At 34.4% G+C, this 16,436-nt stretch overlaps 1 protein-coding gene across 1 annotated transcript in view; it reads left to right on the forward strand.

Annotated features, from left to right (window-relative positions):
- itpr2 (inositol 1,4,5-trisphosphate receptor, type 2) overlaps window positions 1-16,436 on the forward strand; it is a 164,623-nt gene that overhangs the window by 109,582 nt on the left and 38,605 nt on the right. Inside the window, exons 43-49 of the mRNA XM_021467780.3 lie at window positions 132-242; window positions 453-548; window positions 703-822; window positions 10,987-11,097; window positions 12,019-12,211; window positions 12,323-12,448; window positions 15,669-15,844. Of these exons, the coding sequence (XP_021323455.1) occupies window positions 132-242; window positions 453-548; window positions 703-822; window positions 10,987-11,097; window positions 12,019-12,211; window positions 12,323-12,448; window positions 15,669-15,844 (933 nt within the window). The remainder of the gene's footprint in view (window positions 1-131; window positions 243-452; window positions 549-702; window positions 823-10,986; window positions 11,098-12,018; window positions 12,212-12,322; window positions 12,449-15,668; window positions 15,845-16,436) is intronic.

A 16,436-nucleotide genomic window follows, 5' to 3' on the forward strand; every position in this document is an offset into this window, starting at 1 on the left:
AATAATTTGCTGGCTGCATTTCACAACGCGGCCACCGATATTGCTAATAACAAGGCTTTCTCTATTCTGCATAAAGACCCTTTAATAAATAACAGTTTGGGATCACAGATTATGTTTTTCCTCCTCCACAGTCATGCATAGCCAGGCATGAGTCAAACGGCATTGACATCATCATCGCACTCATTGTGAATCCAATTGATCCACTGGGAAAGAACCGGCTTGACCTTGTGCTGGAACTGAAGGTACTTGTTTGTGTCTCCAGTTAAATAAGAAGCCAGTTGATTTACAGCATAACAACGTTTTACAGACAACAAAATGTTGCGAAGCATTGCAAATCTTTGATTATCTATGTAAAAGCATCTGCATTTTAGCCCCAGAAGGACAATCTGCACACATTTATTTTTTTTACATTTTACTTCAAATGATTTTTTCTTTGCATTTGAAAAAATCAGAACAATGCATCTAAACTTCTCCTGGCCATCATGGAGAGCCGTCAAGACAGTGAGAATGCAGAAAAGATCTTGTACAAGATGAGACCCAATGAACTGGTGAGCTATAATCAATACAATACAATTCAATGGCATATCAGCATCCCTAATACCTACACTGACCGATTGTGGTTAGAGGATTTGTTATCAGCCAAAACACAAGATTTCTTTGCCGTACATGTGTTAAAGTGATGTTCTGCTGCTCCATCAACAGGTTGATGTGATAAAGGAGGCTTATGTTCAGGGAGAAGAAGAGTGTGAAATTGATGACGAGACTTTGGATTTGATCAGATCTAAAGATGTTGGCCATAACATCTACATCCTGGCCCATCAGGTAAAACTTCAACGTTCACAATGATTTTCATGTTTGCGTTCACACCAGGAGATGCCTCAAAATATTTAAATTGTTACTGGATATTTAGAATTTTAAGAAATCTAACTGTGACTCATCAAAACTATTCCTTTCCATTACTTAAATAAGAAACAGAGCAGAATACTATTTGTAATGGGTTGTTTGCGTACATGGAAAAAGAATGTCAATGTCAATTTTATACATTCAGCACTATTAAACACAACCAAATGACCAATGCTGCACAAATACATATCACAAAGAGAAAAATATGAAATTATAGCTAAAACAAAACCATTCTCACTGATAAAATGCCAAATCAAAAAGGTAAGTTTTCAACCTGGCTTTTAAAACAGACAGAGATGATATAGATCTAATACAGAGGGGCAGAGCATTCAACTATCTAAGACCAGCTATTGTCCTACAGGGTCACCCCTGCGTTTTAGCTTCGACTTAGGGATGCATAATAATCTCTGGTTTGATGACCAAAGAGACTGGCCAGGCTGATGTTCAGTCAACATGTCTGACAGATAAGAAGTTGCCAGGCCATTAAGTGATTTAAAAACCAAGAGAACAATTTTAAAAGTGACATGATAATCCACAGTCAACCTGTGCAATGAGTGTAAGACTGGTGAGATGTGGTCATGTTTCTTGGTACCGGTTAAAAGCCTTGCAGCAGCATTTTGAACTAACTGTAAATGGGATAGAGTTGTCCGAGTAATCCCAAAACATAGAGAGTTACAGTAGTCCAACCTAGAAGTAATAAAAGCATTAGTTTTTTTACATTTTTTTTCTAGATAGAATAGGATCGACTTTTTTTACTAGTCAAAGCTGAAAGAAGCAGGATTTGACACCTTCATATATCTGTTTATAAATTCTCAAGCCATCATTTAAGATAACACCCAGATTTTTTACCCAATGCTTAACAGAAAAGCTTGATTTTGCAAGATTTACTGTTGGTAACCTAAAAGAATTTCATGGGCTGACCACAATTAAATATCCAATATAGTACATTGCGTTAGCACATTTTTGCTGAAAAAAAAGAATGTGTGCATGTTTAAATGTGCATGTTTAAAAAAAGTTTACTTTCAGATTAATTTTTACCTATCATTAGCTTGTGGTTTGTTTGTTTGTTTGTTCAAAGGGAGTTTTTAAGAGATTGTGAAACACTAAACAAAATTTTAACCGAGGTATTTGTTTCACATCAAAGATGGCAACATTATCTGTTATTCCATGGTCTGTTGAAATCATTGATTCTAATTGGCTGAAAGTTGTGCAGTAAAATCATTTAATGCACAAGTAGTTCCAGCCATTTTACCTGCAAACATTAGTAGTAACTAGGGCTGCACTATGTTGGAAAAATCTGACATTGCGACAATTTGTTTTTCTGCGATAAATATTGTGATTTATATACAATTTTACTACATGATGCGATACATATACATATATAGATATATAAACAATTTCACCAGATGACTTAAAAACTGCTATTTAGAAAGAATTGATTATTTAGATTGAGTGGAATGATTCATAAAAATGTTAAAAAACAAATTAAAAGCAAAGGTAAAAGTGAAATAAACAGTGTTTTAGGCAGTCAAATAGTATTCAGGTTAAGAATTTAAATAATCAAGCATAAAATTACACTGTAAATGTCTTTACTGTGTGAATAATTCAATAAATGTATTCTTTATAAAAGTTATAAATAGTCAAATTTCTTGTGCCTGAATATTTTAAATGCTGTTAAGCCTTAAAAACATATGTAAATGAAAAACGTTTATACTCTATTATAGTTAAACTCTCCAATACTACACAATCCTCATGTGTCTGTTTTTACGGGTCAGCTATTATCATAACTCATCATTGCAGATCCTGCGATGTGACTATTGTGAATGTGCACATTGCGATATCAGTGTGCTATATTGTGCAGCTCTAGTAGTAGCCATAACCAGGGGAAAGTTGCCTAAGTTTCCCTGATGTGCATTTAAAAAAATAATTGAATGTGCGGCAATTTGTTGGCATATGCCTTAATTATTAGGTCAGTTGTGTGTTTTATATAGTATAAAGTAGATGTTTGTGTTTTTATTAACTGTAATATGCATGTTTGTGTAATGCACAGTAAGAAAACCTTATGACATACATGTTTTCTTTAATTGATTTAATTACAGCATGCATTTGTGGGAAGCTTTTATGCTTTCAAAGCAATTAAAGTGAATATTTTTCTGAATCTGAAGGCATAAATGTAACATGCATGAACATATTTAGTTGTGATTTAAAATGTTGCCTTGTGAAAGCCAACTAATCCAAGATGAATTGCACCAATTATATCCCAGTTAATAAGGAAATCAATTGATCTACAGATATAAAAACACCATTAATAATAATCCAATATAATGTAATATGTAAATAAATGATGTATCTACAGTGCAGAAAAATGTTTTTTTCACGTTTTCTGTCTTGTTTCTAGTCCAAATATCTAAAAAAGTTTGAATCAAGAAGCATATGCTAGACAGAAAACATAGTCTTGTTGTAGGAAATAATCTGCCAATGGGGTAAGCACTATAATCCTGTTTTTCCTTTTGCCCTAAGATTATTTTCCTTACCACATTAGCAGATTATTTAGCTTGTTTTAGGGAAAAATTCACTTTATATAGCATATTATTTCTTAAAATAAGACTATGGATCCTATCATACTCCCAGCGCAATAAGGTGCAAGACGTATATGGCACAATTTGATACTATTTCCAGACCAGCACAACAGTAATTTTTATGTTTTGCGCCACGTTTTAAATAGCAAATCCATTTGTACCACTTTGTGGACTCATGGGTGCGCTGATCTAAAAAGGAGTTTTGTTTAAACACATTGTTGACGCCTTGCTGTTTTGAGCAACTGAAATAGACTGTGACACTGACCAACTAAAAGCTGGTCTAAAGTCCAGCACAGAGTGTGTTAGTTATGCACCAATGCAGGTTCAAACGCATACACATTGCATAATACCCACAGGATGTATGATGCAATACACAAATATCTTGAAAAATTAAAAGATTAAAATGTTACAAAAATATTATTTCCTACATTTTCTTCATGTCCAGGGAGGGCTTTTTTTTTAGCTTATTTATTACTATTTGCATTTGTGTAATCTTACTATTATTATGAGCAGTGTTATTTATTATATGCATATTTATATTTGTTTCAATAAAAACAAGTTTAGATTTGTCCACATGTCAGGTTTTGCAGATGCATCAACAAATGGGGCATAAGAATAGGACATGTGTTTGGATAAATTGTTTTTTGACCACACTTTGTTATTATTGTTTATTTTTTTATTTTGCTGGAAATTAGAACTGAATTTAGAAATTGTTTTGAAACAAACCTTTGTGCTTAACAAATAAAATTAAACATGTAAGCTAATGGATGTCTTGAGTGGAGTGCGGACAACACTGTTAAGTTAAGAGAAAGAGGCCGAATGGAGGAGACTCGTTCTTTATCTTCGCGCTGCAGATGGTCTCTTTAACTGTTTTCTTGCTAGTGAAGCATTCAGTTTTTCCACTTACAAAGTCCGGCATGTAAATAGCAAATGCGCCATGGCATGACGCAACTGACTCTGAAAGGGTCTGGGCGATGATTGGTTTAATGGGCATTATGCTCAAAACACCTATAACTCATTAAGAGTGCTTTCACACTAGCACTTTTGGTCCACACCCGGGTTCGTTTATTGTCAGAGTACGGTACGTTTAGCTGGTGTGAACGTGTCTTCTGAACTTAGGTGCACACCCATGAATCATGAACCTGAAAGAGGTGGTGAGGGGTACGGTTCATGCGAACTCTGGTCCGGTTCACTTCTGGTGTGAGTTCAATCGTACCAGATAACAGAAGTGGACTGCCAACTGTTCAACAAACTATCATTTTCATAACATTCATTCGTGCGTGCGTGCGTGCGTGCGTGTGTGTGTGTGTGTCTGTGTATTCTGTACTATACCTTGGTGACAAGCGGGACTAAGCCAAGGCAAGCACAGTGATAATGTCTGCTCGTCTTCAAAAACAGCTTCTGACATCACGTTATGTTCTGAACGTTTGTATTATTTTTGCGGCAGATGGGCACAAGTTGCTTTCTGTATGTCCAATAAAAAAAGATTCAGTAAAAGTAGAATGACCATGATGTGCATACATCTTTCTATTTAGCGCTTTGCTTTGGTGGTGACCATCACCTAGCAACAGCCATTCACAGAACAGTAGCTCGATGACACAAGCGTACCGGGGTTCAGAAGGAAAAAAGACAGTGTGAACACAAACCAACTGAGAGGGTGGCAAGGGGGGGGCAATCAAACTTGTGTACGGTCCAGGCAATTGAAGTGTGAAAGCCCCCTAAGAGAATAAGCACAACCCTGTCAGACCATCGGCTGGGATGCAGAGCATATTTTTCCACCCTTAAAATACTGTAGCAAAAGCGTATTCGGACACGTCTTTAATGCTGTTGTGCCATGTGCTTTAGACTTTTGCACCTAGATCGTTAAAATAGAGCCCTATATGTTTTGCTTGTCTAGAAAATATTATTTTATTTAATTATTTTTATATGTTTGGACTAAACACCAGACAGAAAACTAGATAAAGCGTTTTTGCAGTGGAGTATAGTTTGAATTCAAATGAATAAATATTTGTATATTTGGTTCAAATTAAAGGAACTGAATTGGTTGTACTGTATGCAGCACGGTGCATTGAGTGATAAAAAGTTCTGAGGATGAAATAGAATTTAGTTATCTTTAAAATATAAGTTAAAAAAAATGGAAACGTTCTATGAAGAAGCCTGCAGTGAGGAAATCCTCAAGTCAGTTGTGCATTTCTCAGTTTCAATCTTCATTTTCACTTCCACACACTTTTTCTGACAGCAGCAGCCATCTGCCAGACAGTTTATTTCTGTCTAACGGGCTGCTTTCAAAATGACATAATTCAGGTGTTCCTCTAAGCCCACAGACGACTGAGGGAGATGACTGAAATACGAGTATGCAAACCTCTCCCACTGTTAGCTAGTGTTTTAACTCTCGCTATAGTTTTTGGGTTGATTTTATTTTTTTTGGTTCAAAATTCAAGATTTTTCCTCAGAGCCCTGTGGCTGTTTTAAACGGACACCAGTTTGAGAAACACTGCCCTATGGCTATATGATCTAGTTTGGCAGATTTCGCTTGAGCTGGACCATCTGCACAATGTTTGTCAGTGTCGTTTTCCTGTGTAGTTTCTCATATATAGAAAACAAGCAGAGCCCGAGGCCGTGAGAGTCATGCAGAGAGAGAACGAGAGAGAGTCAAAGCTGAGGAATAATCCCACATCTTTTCTATTGCTGACTGAGAGAAGAGATAGAAACAGAAATTACTTTAAAATGCTTAAACAAGGATTAAACATTTATAGTTATTGATTTTAAACATAACCATTGCATCAAATGTAGTAGTGCCCCCCATACATTTTAATATTTTCTGTTTAAGAAAATTCTAACACTATTCTTGTAATATTATTTATAGAAGACATCCAATAAAATGTCATTCTGTTTAACAGTTACTAACTACATTTCCATCTACCTATTTTTATGTGCATTTTGTATATGAAAATGTGCATAAAAATCCATATGCGCATAACTGTGTAGGATTAACTTTGTATTCGATTAGAAAGATGCATATAAACTATGATGGAAACACTTTTACAGAACAAATTCCAATATGAGCATTAAAAAAAGTCATGTAATTTTTTTTTATAAGAGATCATGTAATGATAAAAATGTGTGTGAATGGACAAACCAGCAGGATGACCACATTGTAAAACATCTGCAATGTTGTTTTAGTCTAAAACACCTTAACTGTTTCAGTGTTCGTGTTATTATATTGTTAATTGCCTCCAGAACTGTCAAGAGCATCTGTGCTCTGTGTCTGATGCCTTCAATCACCACCATCCGCTCATTGTGTGTCGGCATCATCTTCTAAGGTGCAAGTCATTTATTAAATAAAGAAAAGATTCATGCAGCTTTTCCTACCACAGCAAATTCTGTTTTTACTGTTTATATTTGGTGCCAGTTCAGAGTCTCATTTGACTCTTTGGTTGGAAACACTTGGTGCAGCCCAAATTGCATACTTATGCACTATTATACGCCATTTTGTAGTATAAATAGTGTAAGTAGTGCATTTACACTGAAAACTCTGCAAAGTTGGTCACACCTAAGCATGATTTACTGCCATGCCTGTTCACAATCAAAAAAATCACTGCAATAGGACTTGTCTGACAAAGTGAAGTAAACCAAAAGATCCTCAAATGCAACTGAAGTGTTATAGTATATAAATATAAAAATAATTTGTAACATTTAGTTTAAGTACTAATTCTGACACCTGATTTACACAGGGCGTGAGTGTCAATACTTGGCAGAGGGCGTGTCTGAAGCTTGGTGCTAACACTGTGCTGAAATTAGACCGCAAGCGACTAATGTTTGAGCTGGGGTACTTGCATAAAGCGATCTGATCGACTTACGCTTTCGTTGGTGCTTAAAGTTGAGAAATTCCCAATTTCTGCAGCAAGCAATGCCACTGAAACTGTGCCAACTGATCCACAATTCAGTTAGGGAACACTTGACGTCAACCAATCAGAAAAATGGGATGCTGACACCCCATGTGAATTGAGCATACCTGTAGCTTTTATTTAATGGATAACAAACTGCCTATTATTAAGATATTGGCTCTTAATGAGTAGACATTTTCCATGATCTTATTTTACTTTAATCCTACCCAATACCTAAACTCAACTTCTACCTTAATAATTATTAATAAGCAGTAATTTAGGAGTTTATTGAGCTAAAAGCTATGGTTAACCTCTTAGGGCCCAATGTGTTTTTTTACATGCGTTTTTTATTTCTCTTTGCTATTTGGGCTTATTGGAACCTAATTAGAATAAAAACCTAAGTTTCATCTTTTGATATGATGTACTTTTAGAGAAAAATGATGTCCATATATGTGGACCGGGGTCCGAATTTACATAAAACACTTTTTCTTGACTGTTTTAAAATGCATATTTAACATAGAATTTTTTTGTTTATAGATATGTTTTGACTTTTAGAGAGTAAAAACAACCCCCAGTCAGTTAAATGTCTGTTGAAGGAGCAGTATCAACAGATATTAAGCTGACCGTCTACTAATACTCAATTGGACCATCAGAATAAAGTGTTACCAGGCATTTGTATCAAATTTTAAAGTTTTACAAACTTCTTGTTAGCAAATGTGTGAAACCTACTGGATTAAAAAATAGCAGCAAATGATAAAAAAGTTGACTGATTATTAATGTTTAGGAGCTGCATTGTGATCCATAAATAATAAAATAGCATTTAAATATGTCATCAAATGATTCTTTTTCTGAATTTGCCTGACAATATTTGTAAATAACAACTATTAAACTATAAAACTAACAAATATTGTAAATAAATAACTATTGTTGCACTGACATTCTATCAATCATGGTGAAAGTGTATGATAGTCAACGATGTTTTCACTTTCTTTTTTCAAGATACGTGAATGAATCAACCCAGTTATTACATTTTTTTTCAACCATTGATCGGCAGGTGAACATGTGAACCTCTGTTCTTGAGAAAACATCTGCAAATGTGCTTTGTGCAGAAAGTCAAACTGAATGATGAGACCGTAAACGATTTACACAAAGAACATTCCCAAGTCTCTTTTTTTTTCTTCCTCCACTGTGGTTTCAATTTGTTTTCGTTTGCTCAGCACTATTAGCGTGGCTTAACTACAGTGCTGCAAAAACAAGATCCTCCTGTGTTTACTTGTTACATGACAAGCAAAATGACATTATTTGGTGTCACTTCAGCTCTTTATTGCATGTCTTGCTCTCTTCAAGCTCGTATAAACAGTTTCCCGATGTCAGCTTTGATCTGAAATGAAAAGGACACTGGGAAGGTTATTGAAACAAGCCTCAGAAGAGAGATCACTTGTGGTCCTTCACAAATGAACATGTAAATCCCTTTCTACCATTTACCACACTAAGGCCATTATGTAATGAGGGGACACAGAGGGTGTGTGGAATGATTACTTATTTGTCCCAAGGACGTGTCCTTCTCTCTTTTATGGACGGGACGCTAACTAGTTTGCTTCAGTAGACTGAGGAGATATCGTTACGTATAAATGGCCTTTTTTAAGGAAATGGATCTGTGCTTAAATGAATGGCTTGGATCTTGCCGAGGCTCATTGATCGCCAGTTGGCCTTTGATCTTGTCATCTTTTGGAAATGATTTTCCGAGCGCTGGTTTTGATTAGCTTGTGTCTGGTTGCTGTTGTCTCTCTAATGCATCTTGGCCACATCACTGTGGGCATTCAGACGAGATAAACATCAGAGTTCCTCTGCGTGGGCCGCTGTTAAAATGTTTTGGTTTTTTGAAGTAATCAGATTGATCAGTCCTGACCTCTTCTGGATTTTTGTACTCCTCCACAGGTTGCATTGGCATTATGGAGCTGCTAAAACGCTAATGTGATTTTTCACGTTGGTCAAGTCACCGCCGTGTCACTGATAGATTTATTGTGTTGTTGTGGCTTCAAACACTTTGATGGTTCAGAAGTTGACTTTTATTAAAGTGCACAGATTATAGCTTTGTTGTGGTTCTATTAAGGTAGTTTTTTAATGCCTCCATTTATTTTCAATTGTGCAGATTTTATTGATGTATCGTTTAGAACTGAACATCAAATCTTAAACATTAAATCTTAAATCTTTTTAAATCTTAATAAAAGTCCATTGTAAAAAGATTAATTATTAAAACACATAGACAATTGAATGGGAAATATAGAATTTCTGAAGAGAAACATAATTTGATGCCATAGCAATTCATAGTCCACTATTGTTATTTGAGTAAATTATTAAATTTGACTTAAGATCATTAAAAGAAATCAACAAATCCAGATTTTTCTTTTTTTTTCTTTTAATTATTTAAATTTAAATCAATTATTGAATCATTAAAGTGTAAATATTCACATTCACTCATGCTTTTCTGCCGTTTTAATTATGCAGCAATCTGTTGTGGCATGTCAAAAAATGTCAAATTGTTTGAATATCATTTAAAAAGTGTCAGAATTTGAAGTTAAAGCTTATTCTTATTGAAGGTAACTGTAATGAGGCTGTGACGCTGACAACGGAGATGAGGATCCAAATGCAGGGTTTTACTGACTGGATGGTCAGGCAAGCAATGATCAACACAGGAGCAAATAGATGTCTGAGGGCAATCCAGAGTCGTAGTCGAAATAGTAGGCAAATGTTCAGAAGGCAGGGAGCATACAGGAATGATCAAACAAATCAAAGGTTAAAAAACACGGAAGGCAAGGAAAATCCATTGTAATGTCACTAAACAGATAACAAGACTCCGCAACAACCGTGTGTTAGTGTGCTGTATGTATAGTGCATTAACCAGTCCAAAAGCAGCTTCAGCTGTGAGTGTCTAATCAATTGTGACTTGGAGCAGGTGAATGTGTGTGTTGCATGATTGGGATCTGTAGTCCATAAACCGGCAGATTTGTAGTTCATGTGAATGTTTTCCTGCGATCTATGGTGTTTAAGATTGCTGGTGATTGTGACAGTAACAAAAAACAAACACCTTGTCTAATTATTGAATAGGAAGTGAACTGAGTAATGTCTTTTTATTATTTGTTTTATTTCTTTTTTTACAAATAAGTGTACAGTTACATACAAAAATGCTAGTTGTAAAATTGTAGGCTTCAATGTACCTTCATTTTAATCAAATAATAAATAATTATTCATTTTTTAATCCACACAAACATGGTAAGAACATCCAAACCCCACACAGAAATACCAACTGGCCTAGCCAGGACTCGAACCAGCAACCTTCCTGCTGTAAGGTGACAGTGCTAACCACTTCAAACCACCTCAAAATAATATTTCATAATAGATAAATAAAACTTCATTTATTTAATATGATTTAACAAATGTTAATCAGCCAAAATGTCAGGTTTCTTTAATTCATTCACATTTACTGATGGACACTTGTGGAAGACCAAGAGAGTTGATTTACTTATCGAGTTCTCATAGTTGAACATCCCATGGCCTACAGTTTAGGAATGTGTTGAATCATTTGTGTTGACTGAAGTGTGTTTTTTTTTAATCAGTTGGCAAAACACAGAAAAAACCTCCAGCAGAGTCTGAAACCTGGCCCAGACCCCACCATTGATGGAGAAGCAGCGCTCACATACTACACCAACCACACTGCACAGATAGAGGTATATCACAATCAAAGTGACAACTTCTAGTGATTCTCTCTCACCTTTAATGGATTTCTGTAGCTTTAATATGACATGTGAGACACATTTTTATTTTATGTTATCAATTGGTGCACGCAGATTTCTGTTACAATACATATTCTTTAAGGCATTTTCTCAAACATTTTTTCGCCTGCCATATTTTTCCATTTTAGCAGCACTTGCATAATAAAAACTGTATTTTTTCATATATTTTCATATCATACGTTTATATATAATTTATCTGATTATTTGAAATATTGTAGCCTACAAAAGAATAATCACAGCGATTTCTGATTAATGTAGTGAAAAGAGGCATCCAAAATCTGTAAAATGACTGTCAAAAAAGAAAATGTATATTGTTCAAATTTTAGTGCTTGAAATACAGCATATGCCAATTGTCACATATTTAAATAAACTAAATATGTTTAATTAAATTATTTAAATTCCCTCTATGGTTGTGTGTGTTTTGAAAAAGACAACTTACTGATCTGCTACACTAATTATTAAAATAGGATCCAAACAAGCCAAAAATCTTAACAACTAAAATACAGGAAAATCTTACAAATCCTAATGTAATCAATCAAGGGGAAATGATCAATAATCTTAGTTTTTTACCCTTTCACCTGCAGTGTATTACCTTAAATTCCAATTTATATACCACTGTTTTTTAGAGATTTTTGTCCTAGATATAATGCAAGTTAGCATGTGTAAGTAAATGATACCAGATTTGCATATTAAAATATAAGATTTTCAAAAACTTGTAATGTAAAAAAGTTCACAGTTCTTATACTGTGATCAGTGAAATGCTGAAATGTGATGATAAATATTGCTTTAAAATTGCTTCCCACTGTATCATCAGAAAATGTCATTAAAGCGTATGTTAAACATGACTGATTGCAGATTGTTCGCCATGATCGCACCATGGAGCAGATCGTGTTCCCTGTGCCCAACATCTGCGAGTATTTGACGGAGGAGTCGAAAGTACGTGTTTTCACCACCACAGAGCGGGACGACCAGGGCAGCAAAGTCAATGACTTCTTCCAGCAGTTTGATGATCTCTACAATGAGATGAGGTGGCAGAAGAAGATACGAAGTGGGTCATTTCACTTTAGACAAATAAAAATAATAATAATAAAACAGTTTATCAGCAGTGTGGGTCTGTTTCAGAGTCATTACACTGATGAATTGGTGTGTGTGTTTGCAGATAATGCACCTCTTTTTTGGGTGTCAAAACATATTTCTTTGTGGGGAAGTATTTCCTTTAACATGGCTGTGTTGATCAACTTGGCTGTGGCTCTTTTCTACCCATTTGGAGATGATGGAGATGAAGGTAGAGTTTCTTGATTTATTTTTTATTTGTTTATTATTATTATTTTATTATCATTATTATTGCAGCTTTTAAATTTACATACAGATATATGGTGCACCGGGTTTTCCAAATTGGGTACACAAAATAACCAAACATAGGAATTCAGAAATTGTAGAAGTAAAAAATAAAAAATAAAAAAAAACATAAATAAATATGAAAATGACATTAGGAATTCAAATTCATACGAACAATCAAAATAATACACTCAATTATTTGTATACAATCAAAACAAAATTAGTACTAATAGTACTTATTTTGTTGCTTTTCAATCATAATTCAATTTTTTAAATCTCAATTTTCAAATTCTTATTTTTTAAAGCCATATTGTGGATTATTGATACTTTTTAATCCTTTAAGGTGCACTCCTTGAAAATATTTTGGTCCACATGTTGTATTGAATAATCTGCTGGCATACTCTGATAAATAGAAAGACACAATTAAAATAATAATGATAAACTATGGATAAAAGGTCAACCAGGTAGTTACGATGCCTGTCAAAGGGTTGTATAATTATGGCCCTGTGAATTCATCTGATGCTTAAAAACACAGCATACGGTCCACAACAACAAAAACTTTGAATGAATCGATTAAAAACTAGGGCTGTTAATCATAAGCATTCAGAATTTTTTTTTTTTTTTGAATAAGAAAAAGTTATAAATTTAGCTAATTGGGCTTTTTTGATCAGTAAAAATAAATCTAGAAAAAGTGTGCAACTATGTTTTAATTCTTTTAACCAGTGGTTCTCAAACTTTTTTCACCAAATACCACCTCAGAAAAAAATGGTCTCTCCAAGTACCACCATAATGACCGGCATTGAAATACAGTAGCGTAGTAGACCTAATTAAGCAGCTACAGCTCTGCACAGTTCAAAAATGTGGCAGATTAATTACTATTATTAAGAATATTCGTTATTGTCAGCCACTTTAAACATTATAAAAAGTTCGAACATTAACACTGCACTGTGCTTACAGGTAAAAAACAATATATAAATAAAACACCAATTTTTTTATTTAAAATGTGCTTTTAAAAGTTAATAAAAATTACACTTTTCTTAAAGTAAAAGCAAAACTGCTGTACTTAAATGTAAAGCATTAACAAATAGTAACCTATTCATCAAAAACTGAAAATGTTCCTTGGATCTAATAAATATAAGCTCTATCTCATCATATTCATACTTTATTTAAACTGTTTTACATACATTTTGTAATAAATGTTGCATGTACACAGATATGGCATATTTGTATATCTTTGAATATACATATTTGCGCCTCAGTTACAAATATGGGGAGGAAATTATTTTTAAATGATAGTATACATAACAAACACTATAAAATTAAAAAATAATCTGTGCCAATAGCCTTGTGGTTAGTGTGTCGACACATGGCACTGAGGTTCTCACGGCAACCAGAATTCAATTCCTGGCTCAATTCCTGACCCTTCCCCTGTCTCTGCTCCCCATACTTTCCTGTTTCTAAATCTTCACTGTCCTATTACAATAAAGGTGAAAACCCCTAAAAAATAAATATAAAAAAAAAGAAAATTAAAAATAAAATAACAGGTTTAGCCTGTTAAAATCAACGGCCTATAAAGAAATTAAATCAAGTAATAAAATCTTTTAACTTTTTATTCACTGTATTTAGTGAAGAGCCATGAATCTCTCATTAAGACCCACTGTTTTGTTTGATAACAGAGGTGTCACTTTAAGAATGCCCAGATCTATAATGAAAGCACTCGATAACGTTCGTAAATGTTTGTGATCATTTAAGACAAAACCCCACTCAAATCCAAAATTATTCACTTTCGATCATCTTTTAATCGCGTTAATAGAAGCCGATCTGGGAACAGTGTCTTTATCACTACGCAGCGCATCCGTCAGTTAGCACGGATGCATGAATGGACTAATTCAGGTTGCAAAGAAGGGGCGATGGACAACGCAAAGGTTTAATGTAAAGAAAGTAAATATGGCCAAAAATTGTTTCACGCTTTAAACCTTCTCTCAGAAATAGAAAAATTCGGCATGTTTTTCAGAATGAAAAAACCTCTGTTCCTCATGTCATATTTCACTGGAATAATTTATTTCATGACATTCCTTGGAAGATTGTGTGGTCTTTGCCCAACAAATTTTAATCACAAATAAGGTTAAAGAGGTTTCCTTCAAATTGCCACATCGAGTTTATCCAGTGAATGTTTATTTCAAAAAATGCTTCCTGAAAAGGATCCCCTTTGTTCCTTTTGTGGAATAATAGATGAATCTGCCGATCATCTTTTTAGGGAATGTGCCCATGTTAAGATTTTTTGAGTTTAGTTTATTTATATGTGTCTCTCTTTTAGATCATTTTTCTTTGTCATACAAGGATGTTTTATTTGGTTTTTATCATGTTGATAAAGTAAAAGATGCATATTTTCCAATAAATCTATTTTACTAGCATCATTTTTTTTATACACAAATGCAAATTTTTGTCTGTAAAGTCCCTTTTTCTTTTCTTTTTTTTTTTAAAGGATTTGAGATGTTATTAGAATACAAACTCTACCTCCAGCAATGTTAAAGCTTTTAAATCAATAACACTATGTGATTCTTACAGTATTGTCTCTTTTCTATAATACCCAGCGGACTGTATTTTATGTGACTTTTTATACATCACTGTGACCTTGCTTTAAGATTTAAAGTGATTTTGTCATTTATATTACTTCTGGCATAATCTTTTGTTTCTTTTTTTGTTTTGTTCTGTTGGCTATTTGTGTTGTTGTAGGATTTATTCCTTTTCTGTATATTTTTGTATTCTTGTTGAACATTCTAATAATAAACAAAAAAGTGAATGCGGCCATTTTTATATTAATTTCAACGTACTTTCAAGCTATAATTCTCTTGAACAGTAGCACCGGTTGAGAACCACTGCTTTAAACCAATCCAGAAAAAAATTAAAACCCATTTCATATATATCTTATTAACATTAGAATCTGAATACTGTTAAAAATAATGCTTTATTATACATTTTATTTATATGTGAATAAAATATTAAGTCAACATGACATTTCTTAACATAATGTATTAGCTAAAATTGATTTTAAACCCTTAAAATAGAAAACTCAAAACCATATTAATGCTAAATTTCAATTAATTTTGGAAAAAATAAAGCAGATTTCATCTTCAAAAATCTTCATGTTTGGTTCTGTCTTTCAGGTGTTTTGCCTCCATTCCTGTCCGTCTTGCTGTGGGGGGCAGTGGTCGTGAGCACCTTCACGTTGTTCATTCTTCCCCCGCGTGGAGGCATCCTGGCGTTCCTGGTGACCGTCATCTTCCGCTCGATCTACACGCTGGGTTTAGGACCCACACTGCTGCTCCTAGGGGCTGCCAATGTAAGGCTAATTCATTATCAACCATCCATGCTTCATTTAAACTCATCAGCTCTCTGCCTTTACCAATTGATTAAATGTCAAAGTGTATTTTGAATATATAGAGCGGATAAAGTCTTATTAAAGAAGACCTCATGTTTGCTAATTAAAAGTTATTACCGAATAATTTCAAGAAGGCGCTTGATATGTGGCTAAATATGAAATTAGATGGCAGCCTGAGGATCCAGCATTGCCGTTTTGCATCAGTGTCACTTGCGTTGACAGAAGCGGCTGATGTGCTTGATGTGCCTTAAGATCAAAAATGAGAGTGATTTCATGGCTCACTCACAGCCAACTGAAGCTTCGGCCTTCAAACTGCTGACGCGTCCCTCTGTTGTGCCAGTCTGTTCAAGCTGGCGTCTCTTCAGCCATCATGGCACCACAAGAAGTCCCAACAGAGACATGTGCTCGAACAGATTCTGCCAGTCTGGGATCTGTTATTTGAGACGCTACTCGCCGCGTCTTCTAGTGGTCCAACTAAGTTAACCTTTAAAAATGTTTTGCCATCTATGGTTGTGTGTGTTTCGAACAAGCCAACTCACTGAACCGATTTTTT

Source organism: Danio rerio, chromosome 18 (genome assembly GCF_049306965.1).
Source record: "Danio rerio strain Tuebingen ecotype United States chromosome 18, GRCz12tu, whole genome shotgun sequence".
Taxonomy (NCBI): Eukaryota; Metazoa; Chordata; class Actinopteri; order Cypriniformes; family Danionidae; genus Danio; species Danio rerio.